Raw genomic sequence first — 22,740 nt, forward strand, 5'->3', positions numbered from 1 at the left:
TAATAATTATCCGACCCATTAAAACAAATAACGCATTGCCATTTTTCTTCTTTCTTTAATAAATTAAGTGTAAACCACAAGTCCACTTGTCCTACAATGAAAGTGTCTCACATAATTTAAGTTTTGCTGTGTGAGACACAAAATAAAAAAGTTTCCTGATCCTCAAGTTATACTACATCCATAACTCAAAGTTGCTTTTACACAACACTTGTTCTATAGTAGCTATAAGATATGGAGAAATACAAGTATACAGTAATGTCAATACACTAAATTCAGCAAAGAAGCCAATAAAAGCAATCAAGATGTGCACGATTTAGGTTGTTTTTTTGAGATGTTAACGTATTTGTATATTAATATATAGACTTCACTAAATTTATGAACTCACCCATAATTACAAAATGAGTGCCCAAAAAAAGAAATTAAAACACTTATAATCCTTGTTCTTCTCACAAGGAATCTAGCACATCAAAAATGGATTCATGATCCTCCAAAAACTTTTCTTTACACCAAAAATAGAAGAGAGCTAGACATTTCATCTTCGTCTTCTGGATGTTTCTGGATTTGTCTTCAAAACATCTCTGATTTCTCTCTTCCCAAATTGTCCACCATATGCACGCTGAGACAATTCTCCATCTCTCTTTATAACTAGAAAGGCAGCCCTCTTTATTCCAGCAAGCTAGAACATCAAGAATTCTTCCCGGCATTACCCATAAAATTCCCCTTAAACTGATAAAAATCTTCCATATTTGAACAGTGAATTTGCAATGCAAAAAGAGATGACTGATTGTCTCCGCCTCCTCTCCACATAAGTAACATCTAGAGCACAAGTGAAAACCTTTCTTAATTAGATTATCTTGTATTAGAACCGCTTCTTTTGCTAGTAACCATGTAAAGCAAGCAACCTTGTAAGGGATTTTTACTTTCCATATCATCTTCCATGGCCAACATCCAACCTGGTTATTAGACAGTTGAATTCCTTATAAGCAGATTTAGGTTGTTCGAAAAACCATTATTTGAACGAAGTGAAAAAAATGCGATCTTTGTTGTATAATAGAACAAACACTAATACCTTAATTGAATCGGTCAAGATCAAATCTGTTTATCAAAGTGCTTCTCCGATTGCTCAAGACATCTCTTTTCAACCGAGGAACAAAACAAGATCATTTCGTTCCATTTTTAGTAAAATAGTGAAGGATATTCCATTAGTAATGAAAAAAGGGGTGGAGGGGATCCGTATATGTTGTTTACCAACTGTCTTTTCTATCTTTACTAGTCACTTTGTCAATTACTGAAATGAGTAAACTTCTCAAGAAGCTCCCTATGCCAAATACGCAGGAGTAAAGAGAGACCTATGCTTTTCAGTTCTGTTGGCGCCTGATCATAGAAAAACTCCTGCAGACCGATCATGGTAAATGCCTGAGAGATGCCATACACTAGATACTGAGGTATTAACCACCAGATACTCACTGGAACAGTTGCCTTCGGATTGTTAAGACGCAGAACCAGAACAGTGTCATATTCAGGAAGAGCGACATTACAGATAAGGCAATGAAAGATTCTAAAGACGCAGCTGGTATTTGGAAGTTTGACACAATAGATCTGTCCATCATCATGCCTTGCTAGGTACAAAGTGGCTGACTGGAAAAAAACAATGGCAAATACCAAACACGTAGTCCATATTGGAGTCAACCTAAGAATTGCCTTAGCCTCTTCGACGTCAACGAAGCTGCAAACTTTTCCATCTTCCTCAGAACCATCAGGTGCAAGCAATGTTTTGTTAGGGAACCTGTGATGTACAAAAACTTGTGTCAATTGGATAGAAATGTCTGTAGATCAGAAAGGGCAAACAATGAAAATGCCATACACTGTTGCGTGGGCTTAATAAACAGCAAGCTTAATATATACATTTCTCTGGAAGTTTAACATATCTAACGACTAGAGGAATGTATAGTGCAATTTAATCCATCCGAGAAACACGTACTGTCACACTACAGATATAAACAAGTTTGCAAGTTAGGCCTTATCCTGTGCGATCTTTAATTCTAAGAAAGCCAATTCACACTAGTTCAGCCATTTCAGAAACATTACTACTATCCAAATCTATAGGACTAGAATGGGAGTTACTTTCTCCTCTAACTTTCAGCAGATGATTGCATGACCTGTAGATTAGTGCTTTTATTTGTCCAGACGTAATGTATACATAATAAAAAGGGAACATACTTGAAATCTTGAAAACCACCATGAGGTAGGATACCATGAGCTCCAGTTCCAAAGATATTGCTGATGCAGTTGTTTTTCGGTTCCTAGCTGCACTAATAAACACACGAGTAATTCTAACAACTGGATTCTTCTCATTACTTCTTTTTTGTATCCGGTAAGTGAAAGTTCCAAGTACTAATATAATGAGTGAAAGGCATAACAATACAAGGAACTCCAAACCAAGAGAAAATTTCAAACAGATAAAAGAAATATGACATCAACAAATGGGCAAAAGCAAAGTAGAGCATCTTTCATAACTGAACTTTTCATTATAAACAACAAGAATGAACTTAAAAAACATCATCTACATTGCACAAAATCAATTTTGTTGGTATTCCTTGACACCAACATAATCTAAACATCCTAGTTTATGTTGAGGTTTTATTTTTAAGATGTAATATTCTTAAAATGAGGGTGAATGGGAAATGGAGGGAAAATGAAATTTTGAGTAAAATTTTAAGTTTCCCCTCTTAACAATGAGACATTGTCCCATATTGGAAGTGGAAGACATTTTTGGTGGGTATATATATAATTGCTCTTCTTGTAGCTCTTAAAGAGTTAAGAAGAAAGCAAGCCTCGCGCCGTCGTCGTCGCTCGCTCGCTCGGCTCGGCTTCGGCTACGGCTTCGGCTTCGGCTTCGGCTTCGGCTTCGGCTTCGGATTTGTGGGAAAAGGTTACCTCACCGAGGGCCTTTTCAACCTAAATGTAATGGTTGTTGAAAATAATAATAATATTTCAGCTTCTTCTTACTTACTTGAGTCAAATGATTTATGGCATGTACGTTTGGGTCATGTCAATTATAAAACCTTGCGGAAAATGATTAACTTAGAAGTACTGCCCAAGTTTGAATGCGAAAAATCAAAATGTCAAACATGTGTGGAATCTAAGTATGTTAAACATCCTTATAAGTCAGTTGAAAGGAATTCAAATTCTTTAGACTTAATTCACACAGATATTTGTGACATGAAGTCAATACCATCTCGCGGTGGAAAGAAGTATTTCATAACTTTTATTGACGATGGTACTCGATATTGCTATGTTTACTTACTGAATAGTAAAGATGAAGCAATAGACGCATTCAGGCAATACAAAAATGAAGTTGAAACGCAACTTAACAAGAAAGTAAAAATGATAAGAAGTGATAGGGGTGGTGAATATGAATCTCCTTTTGAAGAAATATGTTTAGAATATGGAATTATTCATCAAACAACAGCCCCTTACACGCCCCAATCTAATGGGATTGCGGAAAGAAAGAATCGCACATTAAAGGAGATGATGAATGCGTTGTTGATAAGTTCTGGTTTGCCACAGAACTTGTGGGGGAAAGCCGTTCTTACGGCTAATCGAATATTAAATCGAGTGCCCCATAGCAAAACACAATCCATTCCTTATGAACAATGGAAAGGAAGGAAGCCCAACTTGAATTATTTTAAAGTGTGGGGGTGTTTGGCAAAAGTGCAAGTTCCTAAACCCAAAAGGGTAAAGATAGGACCGAAAACCGTTGATTGTGTTTTCATAGGATATGCGACAAATAGTAAAGCATATCGATTTCTGGTTCATAAATCAGAAAATCCCGACATTCATAATAATACAGTTATAGAATCAGATAATGCTGAGTTTTTTGAAAATATATATCCGTATAAAAAGGAATGTGAGTCGTTTGGTGAAGGATCTAAACGACCTCGGGAAGAAACAAAAGAAAGTACATGTAATCAGGAGAATCCAAGACGTAGTAAACGTCAAAGAACGTCTACTTCATTTGGACCAGATTTTGTGACTTTCTTATTGGAGAATGAGCCTCAAACATTTAAAGAAGCTATGACTTCTTCGGAATCATTGTTTTGGAAAGAGGCAGTCAATAGTGAAATAGAATCCATATTGAACAACCATACATGGGAATTGGTTGATCTTCCTCCTGGAAATAAACCTTTGGGTTCTAAATGGATTTTTAAGAGAAAAATCAAAGATGATGGCACTATTGATAAATTCAAGGCAAGGCTCGTAGTTAAAGGGTATAGACAACGAGAAGGTCTAGACTACTTTGATACATACTCTCCAGTTACAAGAATTACGTCCATACGGATGTTAGTAGCATTAGCTGCAGTGTATGGTCTTGAAATTCATCAAATGGATGTTAAGACGGCCTTCTTAAATGGAGAGTTGGAGGAAGAAATTTACATGGAACAACCTGAAGGGTTTGTGGTTCCAGGTAAAGAAAAGAAGGTATGTAGACTTGTTAAGTCTCTTTACGGACTAAAACAAGCACCCAAACAATGGCATGCGAAATTTGACCAAACAATGTTGTCAAATGGTTTTAAGATAAATGAATGTGATAAATGCGTGTACATTAAAAATGTTCCAAATCACATAGTCATTGTTTGCCTATATGTGGATGATATGTTGATAATGAGTAATGACATTGCCAACATAAATGCTACTAAGCGTATGCTCAATAGCAAGTTTGATATGAAAGACTTGGGAGTTGCTGATTTAATTCTGGGAATTAAGATCAATAAGACTCCTCAAGGTCTGGCATTGTCACAATCTCATTATATTAAGACAGTACTTGAAAAATTCAAGCACTTGGGCTTTAAAGTTGCAAAGACTCCAATTGACGTGAATCTTGCATTAGCAAAGAACAAAGGCCAAAGCATATCACAATTGAATTATGCTCGTGTATTGGGATGCTTAATGTATATCATGAATTGTACACGACCAGACATAGCTTGTGCTATAAGTAAACTGAGTCGATATACGAGCAATCCAGGCCAATCTCATTGGATGGCAATGAAACGAGTTTTGGGATATTTAGAACATACCCAGAACTTTGAATTGCACTACAGTAATTTCCCTGCGGTGATTGAGGGATACTGTGATGCAAATTGGATCACCGGTTCAACTGATTCTAAGTCCACGAGTGGATATGTATTCACTATTGGTGGAGGAGCGGTATCTTGGAAGTCGTCCAAACAAACATGTATTGCCCGCTCTACAATGGAGGCTGAATTCATAGCCTTAGATAAAGCCGGTGAAGAAGCTGAATGGCTCCGGAATTTCTTGGAAGACATTCCATTTTGGCCCAAACCGTTGGCACCAATATGCATACATTGTGATAGTCAAGCTGCAATTGGAAGGGCTGGGAGCGTCATGTATAACGGTAAATCTCGTCATATACGACGAAGACATAAAACCGTTAGGCAATTACTCTCTAGAGGAATTATCACAATTGACTATGTAAAGTCAAGTGATAATGTGTCGGATCCACTTACAAAAGGCCTAACTAGAGAGGTAGTTGAGAAATCATCAAGGGGAATGGGGCTATGGCCGAGAACAAGTCATTGTGGCGGTAACTCTACCTAGAAGACTGGAGATCCCAAGATCTAGGTTCAAAGAGATCAAACAAAGTCATTAATGACAGTTCAACATTGTCAAATAAAATTTTAGTCCATTCTCGTGATGAGACAATGTTCAGTACCAAGGATAAAGCATTAAGGCTTTTTAATGATTTCTAAATTTGATACGGGGTATATCAAATAGTGTATCTACAGGATGACACGTTTAGGAATCACCTATTTAAGTGTGAAGTGTGAGCCGCTTCAAGGAGAACTTTGTAAGGCCAGTTCTCTACGCACTTATGAAACCAGGCGGTGTTCATGGCTGAAACGAACACAACAATGAGAACCAAAGACGGTTAAGGGTTGATTGTGTGACTTATGATTGTCTAGGTATACACCAAAGATCGACGGTTCAAAGATATCAAATCTACTGATTGACCGAGTATATCCGACATAAGTTTACTACGGAAAGTTCAAAGGGAAACCTACTTATCCAGATGCAATTAATCCTTGCTTGTAAATCACACAGTTTTTCATGCATACTTCCGTGATATAGCCATTCCCCATTCATGTGGGGGATTGTTGAGGTTTTATTTTTAAGATGTAATATTCTTAAAATGAGGGTGAATGGGAAATGGAGGAAAAATGAAATTTTGAGTAAAATTTTAAGTTTCCCCCTCTTAACAATGAGACATTGTCCCATATTGGAAGTGGAAGACATTTTTGGTGGGTATATATATAATTGCTCTTCTTGTAGCTCTTAAAGAGTTAAGAAGAAAGCAAGCCTCGCGCCGTCGTCGTCGCTCGCTCGCTCGGCTCGGCTTCGGCTTCGGCTTCGGCTTCGGCTTCGGATTCGGATTCGGATTCGGATTCGGATTCGGATTTGGATTTGGATTTGGATTTGGATTTGGTCAAATGATCGATTGATTGATTAATTTTTTGGACCAAATTTATTTGTTAATAGTAAATATTAACGTAAGATTATCTGTATTTGTAAACGGATATTTTTCAATCCGTGTATTGATAATTTGGCAGCCGGATAATGGTCTTCCCACCATGAAGTGCTTGCTCCACAAACATGAAGTGCTTGCTCCACAAACATGTAATGCTTGCTCCACCATGAAGGGTGGACGTTTGGTCTTGCACTCCTTCTTGGCTGCTATATATATGAGCAGCAAATGTTGAAGAAAGATACTCAACTCAACATACAATTCGCTCAACAAATTGGCTATACATTGCATTCCTTCCTCTCAGAACTTCCATACGTTTTTCTGAGTATATACTCCTTCGTTCTGCATTGTTTTTTAACTTCAAACAAAGCAACTGTAAGTGTGATTTGCTACCGAACTTTGTGTTCGCCGAAACACTGGGGTTTGAAGTACCGCTACACCAGTGTGTTATTCGTTCTATCCTGGGAGGAAATAATCCATTACCTTGGGTACTAAGAGGGGATTAAATTCCTTAAGGAAACACTGTGAATTCAGTGGGCTCGAATTTATTATTATTGTTTCACTACTTTAACTTATATTTTGCAGAATTAATATTTACAAATACAGGAATATTGACCGGGAATAACAGTTTATACTCCTAACATAAGTCAATGTCAGAATCATGCTCCTAAATCCCTAAGATCTCACAGATATACCCATTAAAAGTACCCTAATTTAATTTTAAAAAAATCTTGGATGCAAAGAAACTCCAAAATCAAAAATTCCCTTTTCAAAAACATCATTAAGGTTCAACTTTCCAGAATTAGTAAACCAAGTCATTCTGCACAAAACCATGATCATCAAAATCCAAAAAAGAATCCCAATCAAATTCCTCCTCATCACCTTCCTGATAATAGCATTCTTGATTTTGAACGTTCAGTATTCCAAAGAATTCATCAGAATCAGTCTGAACCAGCATTCCATTATTTTGTTCTAATTGTCCCATAGATAAAACATCAGAGGAAGTGCTCTCCGACATCATAGGACTGTTCTTAGACAAAATCATAATACTCTGTTGTGAGGGTTCTGAGGTTTGGAGATGAACCCCTTCTTGCAAGACACGATCAATGAACCTCTTATACTCTACAATAGTAGCATCAGTGTTTCCTCTGATTTCCGATCTGGGGTTCTTCATAATCGCACATATTACAAACTCTTTTGCTTCGTTAGATTTCAACTCCTGAAGAAGAGAGTCAGCCAAGAAATACTCCATCATCAACCAGCGGCCATTCAAAGAGGAGTCTTTCTTGTGCTTGTAACTCAAGCTTCTTTTATACCCAATAATCAGACTTCCATCTTCATCAAGAATTTTCTTGCCTTTATTCTGCTGTGTCCAACTCCCATTACCAGTAGTTCTTTTGAATCGAGCATCAGTGGGTTTCTTCTTCTTCAATTGGGAGAGGAAGTAATGGGTTTTCTTGGAACTAATGTCTCCAATTAACTGCCATGGCTCTTTGCTGTAAATATCTACAAAGCCAATCAATCCTTCAGTTGGTAAGCATTTTCCAGCCAAAAATTTCAACAATTGCATTATCAGATTAGTGTCAGAGAGACGAAATTGAACATTCTTCTCCATGGGTTCCCTTCTTTCTTGAAGACTTTGAAGAAAAATGGCACAAAACACTTTGTCAGAATGTGAATAAGAAAGAGCGTATCGCAGGTTTAGGAGTCCAAGGTGGGTTTAGGAATATATATATATATATAGACAGATTCTTTCAATTTTGGAAACTAAAATTAGGACACCGGAAAAACACAGCTGTAACTCCGATCCGTTTAAGAAACTAAAAATCCTATAAACATTAGTAGTCTGTTAGTTTCATTCCTTTTAATGACCAAAGCAACTTTTTATAATTTGGAAATTTTGAACTATTCTTTTTTCAAATCGCTAGAATTTCCATATTTTTATTTCATTGAAGAACTTAATTGATTTGATTAAAGAAATTATTATTATTAGGCCAATTCTAAATCATCTTAATATTTTTTGATTAATGAAAATTAAATCATCTTACCGTTTACAAAAGCAAACAATTTACACTTGGTACATGCAAAAAAGTCATGCTAACTTACCATAGTTTAGTGATGGATTGTGATAAGAATATATATCAATTAACCATGTAAAAGTAATAAAACTTATGTAAAAATATATATGGCATACACTTATTGATTTAATAAATGCAACAATGCGAGTAATTTGCATTATCATGATCTCATCAACATTACTTTGGTCAAATATGTGGTAAAGTGTAGATTTAATAGTAGGGCTTGTTTAAAGTAGAAATGCCTAAAGTTAAAAATTAAATTACCCACTTACCCTTTTAAAAACTTAATTACCCTAACTTTAAAAAAAACTGACGCCTAACATCTAAAGTAGCGCTTCAAACCATCATGAAACACTAGAAGGAAAAAAAAAGAAAAAAGGCAGCGCTTCATTAATGTACTCAACAATTACCTTCTATCTTAATATATGTATCATGAAGCAATATGATGCTCTTGGATTTCTTCCAAATTCTCACGACGAGAAAGAAGCACAAAAAGAGAAGAGAGAGACAACACAAGAGCAAGAACCTGAATCTAAAGGCCTACAAACATTCTTCACGTTGCTCTCTGCATAAGACTATAGGTGTATAAAAAAATAATAGCAGTACTATCAATAGAGTTTCATGAATTCTTGCAAGGTGTCCATTCTAATTCTGTTAACTGACCATTTCTACTTTTACTGCAAGTCAATCTCCTCGCTCAGTTTCTCTCATCTCTAATGTGGTTATTTGAAATATTAATTCACAAAATTACATGCATTCAACTAGCACTACTAAAAAACAGTGTAATTCCGTCTGCTATTTCCGACCGAAACTGGTCAGAAATTGATAATTTCCGACCTAATTCCGACCGATTTTAATTGGTCGGGAAAACGATGGTCGCAAACGTGTACCGACCGAAATCGGTCGGAAACATCAAAGCGTTGACTGACTGTCAAACTTTAATTTCCGACCGAAATCGGTCGGAAACAATTAAATATTTTTTTTTTTAATTTTCAAATAATTTTTTAATTTTTTAATTTTTTAATTTTTATTTTCCGACCATATTCGGTTGGAAATTTTAAAAAAAAAATATTTAATTAAATAATTAATTGTAAATTGTAATAAATTATTGATTTATTTAAAAAATAAATATAAATTCATAATTTCCGACCGAATTCGATCGGAAATCTGGGTAAAAACTGGGCAGAAAATGCCTATTTTTGAGCTACACCACCTGCCAATTACAACCAATATTCATCCTATAATGGCAGCATTACATTGCTGTCATTTAACTATAATTAATCAATAACAATGAATATACTAACAACAACAACAACAACAACAATTAACTAATAAAAACTATTAACTAACACTAACAACCATTATCTAACAACAACAACAACAACTAATAACAACCACAACAACTAATAACAACCACAACAATAACTACTAAAATATTCAACAACAAAATAACAATATAATCATCATTCAAAACTAGTCTCAACTAAATATTGACAAGTTCAATACTTTGTTTAGCAATACACTGTTGTCATCTTTGCGATCTTCTGTTCCATAGACGATATAGTCGACCTATCAATCGCTTCGCCTTGGACGGAAGTCCCTATACTTTGCAATTCAGCCCTATAGCGCCGAAATAATTTATCTGGAAGGCCGTATGCTATCCCCTTTTTAGGACCATCGACAACATCCAACCATATCCTCTGCGCTTCTTCATCTGAAATGGGCGATCGCTCGCCTTGCTCATTCGGTGGCAAGCTCTAAGTGTACTCCTCCACATTAATCTTGTAGAACCCTTTATTTAGAAGATAGAAAATTACTAACTATATAATATTATAAACATTTATAGTAGTTATGAAACTTACATGTGCAATCTCCGCCCGGTCCTCAACCCATCTAGTTGGATCTGTCGGTGCCTTCTTCTTCCGGATGTGAGTCTCCATGAAGAACTCATCATGACTCATCTTCATCCCATATTTTTTTCCTACAAATATAATAAAATGTGTTAACAAAATTAACATATATAAATATAGTTCGATAAAAATATACCGAAATATTTTAAGGAATTACCAGTTGTCTCCTTGTATCCCCCATGCTCCTTGAAACCAGCCAGTGCAAGGAGCCACCTTCTTAGATGCTCGGGCCTTCTTTCCCAGTTCACTCTGCTTCTCGAATTTCTCGGTGGCCCAATACCTCTGCAGATCCTCCCATAAATCCGGTAGAACCCATGAAGGCTTCTTGTTAACCTTTCGAGCGGAGCAGAAAGATTAGAGAGTCTCTTACGATATTTGTACTCCCAATTTGCACAAATTTCACGATTATACCGGTCCTCCCAGGCACACTTAGTCTGTAAATAAAGTATGTAATGTTTGATGAAAATATTCTTAATATAATGCTTAAATAGATAAGAATTGTATTAAAACCTTAAATTGGTTGAACATTTGTTGCACAAGATCCTCTGGAAAGTCACTCCAAGTCGGATAGGGTGCATTATACAATCCGCCAAGAATATCAGTGATTATCTTTGTAACTTGATGATTAGGAATGAACATGCAACATAGCAATTACATTAAATAAACAAGAGCAGCTATTCCCTTCCCTTAGTGGACGACTAACGGCCTCTAACTGTTCATAAAAATATTTTGCCTCTTCGTTAGGAGGTTGTTCAATACTTTCATGGGTTTCAAAATCGAAGTGCATCCCAAAAGCATCCGCAACCATTTTATGGTATCTAGGATGTTGAACGTTATTCCCCACCGACCTACTACTTTCACCAACAACTACGTTATGAAATACACCATCACTACCATCAATCTCTCCATGATTAGTCCACACAAAATAATTATCCATAAACCTTTTTTTCTAAAGATGAGCCTTAACATCCTCCGATCCAAAAAAATACAAACACTTGCACTTCACACAAGAACACCTAATCAACCCTCCAATCCGAGACGGTTCAAGTGGCGTTGGATGCGTAATAAATTTCTTAACCCCTTCTATAAATTCCTCCCTCAAAAAATGACGATTAGGATAATTCCTATTATACATCCAACTACGATATTCCATCTACATAAAGAACGAATAAATTATATTAATCATAGTTCAAATTAATTTATAGAATTAAGTTACATAATAAACTTTAGTTATAATATAATTAATTTAAATAATTTGAGTGCTTATTAATTTAAAAGTTCATATATATCCCTAAAATATTATTAATTTGAAAGTTCATATATATCCCTAAATAAGTTTTTTTTTTAAAATTCAATTAGACCATTAAAGCGAAATATAATTAAATGAAATAAAATTAGCTAACCCTAACATTAATCATAATTAAAATTAGTTAAATTAAAAGAATTAAACGCTAGCATTAATCATAAATTATAATTAAACTAATAGAATAAATAATTAAAAGAATTAAACCCTAGCATAATCATAATCAATATAATTGAAAGCTATAAAATTATCTAACCCTAGCATGATAATAATTTTCTGTGATGACCCAAAATGTCATCTTTAAATTTAATAAGTAATTCTGTGTTCTAAGACCTTGAAAAGCACCATTTATCATTCATCGACTTGCGTGCACAGTCCGTACAATTTTCTGAAAAGTTTTTATGTGAAACATGGATTAAAATATAAAATAGAGCTTTAAAACTCAACTAAGTTGACTTTAATCAATATTTTGAGCAAACGGACCTGGATTAATGTTTTGATAATTCCAGTAGGTCCGTATCTTGATTTGGGACTTGGGCGTATGCCCGGAATCGAATTTCGAGGTCCCTAGCTCGAGATATGGAATTTTGATGAAAACATTAAAAGCTTGAAAGCTTAATGAGTTTTAAGAAATTACTGATGTTGGATTTATTGACCTCGGGCCTGTATTTTGGTTTTGAAGCCCGGTATAGGTCCACTATAATATTTATGACTAGTATGCCGAATTTGGTGAGAATCAGAGTTGATTTGACGTGATTCGGACGTTCGGTTGTAAAAATATGAGTTTTAAAGTTTTATTGAAAACTTCCTTTGATTTGGTATCCAATTCGTAGTTCTAGGTGTTATTTTGCGATTTGATCGTGCGAGCAAGTTCGTATGATGTTTTAGGACTTGGGTGCATGTTTGGTTTGGAGCCCCGAGGGCTCAGGTTGATTTCGGGTGGTTAACGGACCATTTTTCGACTTGGGAAAAACTGCAGAAATTTGCTTCTGGTATTCTTCTTCGCGTTCGCGAGAGGTGGCTCGCGTTCGCGAAGAAGAAATTGGAGGCAGGTGAAATTTACTCTTCACGTTCGCGAAGAGTGGGACGCGTTCGCGAAGGGAAGAGGGCAGTGTTCTTCGCGAACGCGTGGAAGCGTTCGCGTAGAAGGCGAGGCCTGGCCGGGCACCAAGCGTTAAAGCTTCGCGTTCGCGTAGGGTGTATCACGTTCGCGAAGGCCAAATTTGGCAAGACTTCGCGTTCGCGACATTGCCTTTGCGTTCGCGAAGAGCAAGTTTTGGCAGCACAAAAATGCGCTTCGCGAACGCGAGGCACTGACCGCGTTCGCGAAGGGTAAAAATCCCAGAAACAGAACTTAAGTTGTGGAAATGGGGTTTCGACCCATTTTCAATTCTTTCCCATTTTTGAGCTCGGGTAAGGCGATTTTCACGAAAAAATATTGGGGTAAGTGTTCCTTATCCTATATTGATTATATTTCATGATTTCATACTCATTTATATCATGAATCCGTGCATTTATGGAAGAAAAATCAGATTTTTTATAAAATCTTCCAAAAATAAAAATTTAAGATTTGAAGGTCCATTTGATATCAGAATTGGACAAATTTGGTATGGTTGAACTCGTATCGGAATTGTTGTTCGGATTTCGTGAGTTTTTTCGGGATTTGAGACGTGGGTCCAACTGCCGAATATTTTAATGAATTTCGGATTTTATCCCGAAAATTTATAAATTCATATGGAATTAATTCCTATGATTCGTATTGAGTATATCGAATTGTTTGTGAATAGATTTGAAGCTTTCGGAGGTAAATTTAAAAGGAAAAGTTGTGGTTGAATAATTGATTGGAATTTGTAAAGCGAAGTAAGTGTCGTGGTTAACCTTGACTTGAGGGAATAGAACACTTAAATTATTTATTATGTGAAATGCATGTGAACGACGTATAGGCGAGGTGACGAGTGTCTATACGTCGTCAAATTAATTGTTTGTATAATTACTTGAAAAATCATAATTGTTTTAAATCATGAATTTATTATTATAACAATTGTTTCTCTCCAATTCTTTGCCAAATATTAATTCTTGAATTCCTGCATTAATTATTACATGCTACTTGAATTATGTGTCTTAATTGTTATTTGACATTTAGCATATTAAATATTAATCTGCCTATTTTCTCCCTGATTTCTATAATAATTTGCTATTTGACATTGTCTGTTTCATGAATAAATCATAATTATTGTATGCTTGTTGTCTTATAATTTCATATTAATTATTGCATTTATTAGGGAAATTCCTTCTATAAGAATTGGTGAATGTGAATATACTGGAAGAGCGGGTTGCACGCCGCGACATAATTGATTATAATAAATATATTGGAGGATCGGGTTGCACGCCACAATAGACTTATTAAATGTCTATATTGGAGGATTGGGTTGCACACCGCAACAGACTTATTAAAAGTCCATATTGGAGGATCGGGTTCCACGTCGCAACAGACTTATTAAAAGTCTATATTGGAGGATCGGGTTGCACGCCGCAACAGACTTATTAAAAGTCTATATTGGAGAATCGGGTTGCACGCTGCAAACAGACTTATTAAAAGTCTATATTGGAGGATCGGGTTGCACGCCGCAACAGACTTATTAAGAGTCCATATTGGAGGATCGGTTTGCACGCCGCAACATGCTTTATTAAAAATATATATATTGTGAGAGCGGGTTGCACGCTGTAACTGAATTAATGGAAATGATAATTGGTTATGACTGCTGAGTTGGCTTCAATTATTATAAATGAGTTACCTGATTTATTTCTATTACTGTTGATGTTACTAATATTGCGTACAGGTAATGTAAGTGACCCGCCTTAGCCTCGTCACTACTTCGTCGAGATTAGGCTCAGCATTTACCAGTACATGGGGTCGGTTGTACTGATACTACACTCTGCACTTTTTGTGCAGATTTTAGAGTTGTTCCCAGCGACGTAGACTTGCTCGGATTTTATCTACCAGAGGAGACTTGAGGTATAACTGCATGGTGTCCGCAGTTTTGGAGTCCCCGTCTATTTTACTTTAGCTAGAATCTCGTGCACTTGTGACACCAAATTCTGGGATGGTATTTAGACACCGTTATTTTTATGGATTATTCACTATATTTCAAACTTGCTTCCGCATTTGTTCTTGGATTATTAATAATTTAAAAATTGTTTAAAAATTGGTTAATATTATTCTAACGTTGGCTTGCCTAGCAAGTGAAATGTTAGGCGCCATCACGGTCCGAAGGTGGGAATTTCGGGTCGTGACAGTTGGTATCAGAGCACTAGGTTACAAAAGTCTCACGAGTCACGAGCAAGCTTAGTAGAGTCTGAAGGATCAGTACAGAGACGTCTGTACTTATCTCTCAGAGGCTATGAAGTTTAGGGACAATATCACTTCTTTCTTATTCTGTCGTGCGATTTTATTCTATTCCAGTGGCAGTTACCTATTCTTCAGAGAGGTTAGCTGAAATTTACATTCGTGAGATTGTCCGCCTTCACGGTGTGCCCGTGTCTATTATTTCAGATCGAGGTATGCAGTTTACCTCACATTTCTGGAGGGCTGTACAGCGTGAGTTAGGCACGCGGGTGGAGTTGAGTACAACATTTCATCCACAGACAAACTGACAGTCATAGCGCACTATTCAGATATTGGAAGATATGCTCCGCGCTTGTGTTATAGACTTTGGAGATTCTTGGGATCATTTTTTTCCACTTGCGGAGTTTGCTTATAATAATAGCTACCATTCGAGCATTCAGATGGATCCATATAAGGCATTATATGGAAGGCGATGCCGATCACCAGTTGGTTGGTTTGAACCGGGAGAGGCTCGGCTGTTGGGTACCGATTTGGTATAGGATGCCTTGGATAAGGTCCAGATTATTCAGGATCGACTTCACACAGCTCAGTCTAGGAAAAAGAGTTATGTCGACCGTAAAGTTCGTGATATTGCATTCATGGTTGGAGAAAGAATATTGCTCCGGGTTTCACCTATGAAAGGTATAATGAGGTTTGGAAAGAAGGGCAAGTTGAGCCCTAGATATATCGGGCCCTTTGAAATTCTTGAAAGGGTGGGTGAAGTAGCCTACATGCTTGCATTACCACCTAGTTTATCAGCGGTTCATCCAGTGTTCCATGTGTCTATGCTCCGAAAATATCATGGTGATCCGTCACATGTGTTAGATTTCAGCTCAGTCCAATTGGACAAAGATTTGACTTACGAGTAAGAGCCGGTGGCTATTCTAGCCCGGCAGGTCCGACAGTTGAGGTCTAAGAGTTATCCTTCAGTTCGGGTGCAATGGAGAGGTCAGCCGGTAGAGACATCTACCTGGGAGACCGAGTCGGACATGCGGAGTAAATATCCACACCTTTTCTCCAGTTCAGGTACTTTTTCTAACTCCGTTCTAGGACGAACGCTTGTTTTAGAAGTGGAGAATGTGATGACCCAAAATGTTATCTTTACATTTAATAAGTAATTCTCTATTCTAAGACCTCAAAAAGCACCGTTTATCATTCCTCGATTTGCGTGCGCAGTCCGTATAATTTTTCGGAATGTTTTTATGTGAAAAATGGATTAAAATGTGAAATAGAGCTTTAAAACTCAACTAAGTTGACTTTAGTCAACATTTTGAGCAAACAGACCTGGATTAGTATTTTGACAATTTCGATAGGTCCGTATCGTGATTTGGGAATTGGGCGTATGCCCAAAATCGAATTCTGAGGTCCCTAGCTCGAGATATGAAATTTTGATGAAAACATTAAAAGCATGAAAGCTTAATAAGTTTTAAGAAATTACTGATGTTGGATTTATTGACCTCGGGTTCGTATTTTAGTTCCGGAGCCTGGTATAAGTCCACTATAATATTTATGACTTGTCTGCCAAATTTGGTGAGAATCGGAGTTGATTTGACATGATCGGACGTCCAGTTGTAAAAATATAAGTTTTAAAGTTTTCTTGAAAACTTCCTTTGATTTGTTGTCCGATTCGTAGTTCTCGGTGTTATTTTTGTGATTTGATCGCGCAATCAAGTTCGTATGATATTTTAGGACTTGGGTGCATATTTGGTTTGGAGCCCCGAGGGCTCGGGTTGATTTCGGGTAGTTAACAGACCATTTTTGGACTTGGGAAAAACTGCAGAAATCTGCTTCTGGTATCCTTCTTCGCGTTCGCGAGAGGTGGCTCGCGTTCACGACGAAGAAACTGGAGGCAGGTAAAATTTACTCTTCGCGTTCGCGAAGGGAAGAGGGCAGTGTTCTTCGCGAACGCGTGGAAGCGTTCGCGTTCGCGTAGAAGGTGAGGCCTGGCCGGGCACCAAGCGTTAAAGCTTCGTGTTCGCGTAGGGTGTATCGCGTTCACGAAGGCCAAATTTGGCAAGGCTTCGCATTCGCGACATTGCCTTCGCGTTCGCGAAGAGCAACTTTTGGCAGCACAAAAATGTGCTTTGCGAACGCGAGGCACTGACCGCGTTCGCGAAGGGTAAAAATCCCAGAAACAGAACTTAATTTCTGGAAATGGGGTTTCGACCCATTTTCAATTATTTCCCATTTTTGAGCTCGGGTAAGGCGATTTTTGGGCGATTTTCACGGAAAAAAATTGGGGTAAGTGTTCCTTATCCTATATTGATTATATTTCATGATTTCATAATCATTTATATCATGAATCCGTGAATTTATGGAAGAAAAATTAGATTTTTATAAAATCTTCCAAAATCGAAAGTTTAAGATTTGAAGGTACATTTGATATCGGAATTGGACAAATTTGGTATGGTTGAACTCATATCGGAACGGGTGTTCAGATTTCATGAGTTTTTCCGCAATTTGAGAGGTGGGTCCCACTGCCGAATATTTTAATGAATTTCGAATTTTATCCCGAAAATTTATAAATTCATATGGAATTAATTCCTATGATTCGTATTGAGTATATTGAATTGTTTGTGAATATATTTGAAGATTTCGGAGGCAAATTTAAAAGGAAAATCTGTGATTGAATAGTTGATTGGAATTTGTAAAGCGAGGTAAGTGTCGTGGTTAACCTTGACTTGAGGGAATAGAACACTTAAATTATTTGTTATGTGAAATGCATGTGAACGACGTATAGGCGAGGTGACGAGTGTCTATACGTCGTCAAATTAATTGTTTGTATAATTACTTGAAAAATCATAATTGTTTTAAATCATGAATTTATTATTATAACAATTGTTTCTCTCCTATTCTTTGCCAAATATTAATTCTTGAATTTCTGCATTAATTGTTACATGCTACTTGTATTATTTGTCTTAATTGTTATTAGACATTTAGCATATTAAGTATTAAACTGCCTATTTTCTCCCTGATTTCTATAATAATTTTCTATTTGACATTGTCTGTTTCATGAATAAATCATAATTATTGTATGTTTGTTGTCTTATAATTTCATATTAATTGTTGCATTTATTGGGGAAATTCCTTCTATAAGAATTGGTGAATGTGAATATACTGGAGGAGCGGGTTGCACACCGCGACATAATTGATTATAATGAATATATTAGAGGATCGGGTTGCACGCCGCAACAGACTTATTAAAAATCTATATTGGAGGATCGGGTTGCACACCGCAACAGACTTATTAAAAGTCTATATTAGAGGATCGGGTTTGCACGCTGCAACAGACTTATTAAAAGTCTATATTAGAGGATCGGGTTGTACGCCGCAACAGACTTATTAAAAGTCTATATTGGAGGATCGGGTTGCACACCGCAACAAACTTATTAAAAGTCTATATTGGAGGATCGGGTTGCACGCCGCAACAGACTTATTAAGAGTCCATATTGAAGGATCGGGTTGCACGCTGCAACAGACTTGATTAAAAATGTATATATTGGGGGATCGGATTGCACGCCATAACAGACTTATTTAAAAGTCTATATATATATACTTGATTGAAATAAATACATGACAGACTTGATTAAAAGGAATATATTGTGAGAGCGGATTGCACGCTGCAACAGAATTGGCTGAAATAATAATGGATTATGACTCTTGAGTTGGCTTCAATTATTATAAATGAGTTACTTAATTTATTTGTATTATTGTTTTTGTTTCTAATATTGCGTACAGGTAATGTAAGTGACCCGCCTTAGCCTCGTCACTACTTCGTCGAGGTTAGGCTCAGCACTTACCAGTTCATGGGGTCGGTTGTACTGATACTACACTCTGCACTTCTTGTGCATATTTTGGGGTTGGTCCCAGCGGCGTATCGTAGACTTGCTCGGATTTCAGCTATTCAGAGGAGACTTGAGGTATAACTGCACGGCGTTCGCAGTTCTGAAGTCCTCGTCTACTTTACTTTAGCTGTGTGTTTGTTTCCAGATAGCTTTATTTTATTCAGACCTTTATTTGTATTTATTCTAGAAGCTCTTGTACGTGTGACACCAATTCTGGGATGGTATTTAGACACTGTTGTTTTGATGGATTATTTTACTATATTTCCAACTTTGCTTCCGCATTGTTTCCTTGTTATTAATAAATTTAAAATTGTTTTTAAAAATGGTTAATATTATTCTAACGTTGGCTTGCCTAGCAAGTGAAATGTTAGGCGCCATCACGGTCCGAAGGTGGGTATTTCGATTTGTGACAGTTGGTATCAGAGCACTAGTTTACATAGGTCTCACGAGTCGTGAGCAAGCTTAATAGAGTCTGAAGGATCGGTACAGAGACGTCTGTACTTACCTCTCAGAGGCTATGGAGTTTAGGAACAATTTCACTTCTATTCTACTTTGTCGTGCGATTTTATTCTATCATTGACGATTGAACTCTTCTATTCTTGTCCTTTCACAAATGGCGAGAACACGCACTGTGTCTACAACCGGATAGAAGCCAGAGCCCCAAGGACAGCTACGACTAGGGGCAAGGGCCGAGGCCGAAGTCGCGCCAGAGGCCGAGGTAGAAGCAGAGGTAGAGCTCAGTCCAGAGCTCGAGTAGCCGCACCTGTTGTAGAACCTTAGGTGGATCTTCAAGAGGAGGTTCCAGTTGAGAATGTACCAATTGGACCAGCTCAGGTCCCAGAAGGTTCATAGCTACTCCAGTACTTTAGGACGCTCTAGTCTGTTTGTTGAGTCTTATGGAAGGCATGGCCCAGAATGGTACATTTCCAGTGGCGCCAGCCGTCTCACAGGCTGGGGGAGGAGCACAAACTCCCACTACTCCCGCTGCGGAGCAGATAGCTCTCCAGCAACCCTGCCAGTTGGGGTAGTTCAGCCAGTTGTTGCGGCACAGGTCGGTGATAGGCCCGCCATGTCTTTTGAGACCTTACTGAGACTAGATAAGTTTATCAAGCTCTTTCCAGTTCACTTCAGTGGTACACCTTCTGAGGACCCACATGATTATCTTGAACGCTGCCATGAGGTGCTACGGAACATGGGTATAGTTGAGACCAATGGAGTTGATTTTGCTGCATTTCAGATGACGAATTCTGCCAAGAGGTGGTGGAGAGATTATACATTGACCCGACCAGTCGGATCGCCTGCACTTACATGGGAGCAGTTCTCTCAGCTATTTCTGGAAAAGTTCCTCCCTATCACACTGAGAGAGGAATTCTGTAAGCAATTTGAGCGTCTACAGCATGACAGTATGACTGTTACTCAGTATGCGTCCCATTTTGTGGCCCTGAGGTGGTCGGCGTGATCCTCTCGACTTTGTGAATATACAAGGATGTCGTCAATAAATACTATCAAAAAAGAGTCAAGAAACAGCCTGAAGACTCGATTCATAAGATCCGTGAAAGCTGCCGGGGCATTTGTTAGCCCGAAATACATTACCAAAAATTCAAAGTGACCATACCGGGTTCTGAAAGCTGTTTTCGGAATATCCTGTTCCCTTACCTTCAATTGATGGTACCCAGACCGCAAATCAATTTTGGAGAAGAACTTAGCACCTTGTAATTGGTCAAACAAATAGGTATTTGTTTTTGGTTGTAACTTTATTGAGTTGCCGGTTATCAATACACATCTGCAATGATCCATCTTTCTTCCTGACAAAGAGAACCGGTGTGCCCCAAGGCGACATACTCGGTCGGATGAAACTTTTCTCTAGCAAATCCCTTAGTTTTTCCTTTAGCTTTTTTAATTCTGCCGGTGCCATTCTATATGGTGGAATGGATATAGGATGCGTGCCCAGCATCAGATCAATTCCAAAATCAATCTCCCTGTCTGGAGGAATTCCAGGGAGCTCATCCGAAAATACATCGGGGAATTCATTTACAATTGGTACAGATTCAAGGGTAGGCACCTCAGTAGTGGTGTCCGTAACCTGGACTAAATGGTAAATATACCCTTTCCTGATTATCTTTGTGGCCTTAAGGTAAGAAATAAATCTACCTTTTGATATAATATTATTCCCCTCCCACTCAACAGTTGGCTCGTTAGGAAACTCAAGCCTCATGATTCTGGCTCGGCAATCGAGTTTGGCAAAACATGAATAAAGTCAATCCATTCCCAACATCAAAATCAATCATTCCTAGTTCAATAAGATCGGCCATGGTATCCCGACCACGCACCGTGACAACACAATCCCTATAAACTCGTGCAGCCATAATAGACTCGCCAACCGGAGTAGATACAAAGAACGACTCATGAAGCTGTTCCGGTTCTATCCCGAAGCTCGTAGCAACATAAGGAGTAACATAGGACAAAGAAGATCCAGGATCAATAAGGGCATACACATCATGAGATTGAACAGTCAATATACCTGTGACGACATCTGGGGAAGCCTCTACACTCTGTCGACTACTCATAGCATATAATCGGCTGGGTCCTCCCAAACTCTTTGCACCACCCCTAGTTGTACCACGCCCTGCGGGTGCTAAAGAGCCTCGAGCTGGAGGGTGTGCTGAAGATGTGGCAGCTGTAGGACTGGATGACTGAGTTGTGCCCCTGCTCGCACCCTGACGGGATGCACGACACTCCCTCTGAATATGGCCTCTCATTCTACATCTGTAACATACTGGCATGTCCAATTAGTAGACTCTCGAATGTATCCTCCCACACTTAGGGCATGTGGCCCTATGATGCTGCTGGAATCTCCCTCCTGATCGGCCCTGATGGTGGGACCCCCTGCTGCCCTGACCGGCCTAAAAAGACTCCCATGCTGCTGACCGTGCCCTAATGGCGGGGCACTAGCTGAAGACTGAGCATAAGACTGGGATGGCCCTGATGATCCTCCCCGAAAAGCTGACCTCCCCCCTCAAAATGAATCCCTAAGGTTGCCCGCTGATCGGGCCCTACTACTACTTTCCCGTTCCATCCTGAGCTTTAAATTTTGAGCCTCCATAGCTTGGGCAAATGCCACCATCCTTTCATAGTTCATGTCAGAATTTAGAGCAGCTGTGGCAGCCTCATTAATAACCAAAGGGCTAAGGCCCTGCACAAATCGATACACTCTTGCCTCTATAGTCGGCATCATATGAACAACATACTTCGACAGGCGCGCGAACTCCATGTGATACTCCCACACATTCCTACTACCCTATTTAAGGGTCTCAAACTCCACAGCACGGTCTGCCTTAGTCTCGGCAAGCAAGAAATGGTCTATGAAGGCATCCGCAAACTCATTCCATCTCGCCGGAGGGCTCCCCCCCTCACGGGAATCTTCCCACATCTCAAACCAGGAATATGCCACCCCTTTCAGATGATAAGAGGCCAACTCTACTCCCTCTACTTCAGTAGCACGCATAACTCGGAGAGTCTTATGCATCTCATCAATGAAATCCTGAGGGTCTGCCCCGAGATCAGTACCTGTGAACACTGGAGGGTCTAACTGAAGGAACCTGTTTACCCTGGAACTAGAAGAATCCTCTTGCGAGCTAAATAAGTTGGGTGCAACATTTGACCTCTAGGCCTGAG

General features: G+C 38.3%; 1 protein-coding gene across 1 annotated transcript; it reads right to left on the reverse strand.

The window, feature by feature from the left end:
• Nucleotides 1-7,166: 7,166 nt before the first annotated feature.
• LOC107784474 (NAC domain-containing protein 83-like) lies at nt 7,167-8,256 on the reverse strand. The gene has a single exon (XM_016605611.2). It carries the CDS (start codon nt 8,157-8,159, stop codon nt 7,347-7,349), a length of 813 nt encoding a protein of 270 aa, XP_016461097.2. The 5' UTR covers nt 8,160-8,256; the 3' UTR covers nt 7,167-7,346.
• Nucleotides 8,257-22,740: the final 14,484 nt, after the last annotated feature.

The sequence above is a fragment of the Nicotiana tabacum genome, chromosome 4 (genome assembly GCF_000715075.1).
Source record: "Nicotiana tabacum cultivar K326 chromosome 4, ASM71507v2, whole genome shotgun sequence".
NCBI classification, from domain to species: domain Eukaryota; kingdom Viridiplantae; phylum Streptophyta; class Magnoliopsida; order Solanales; family Solanaceae; genus Nicotiana; species Nicotiana tabacum.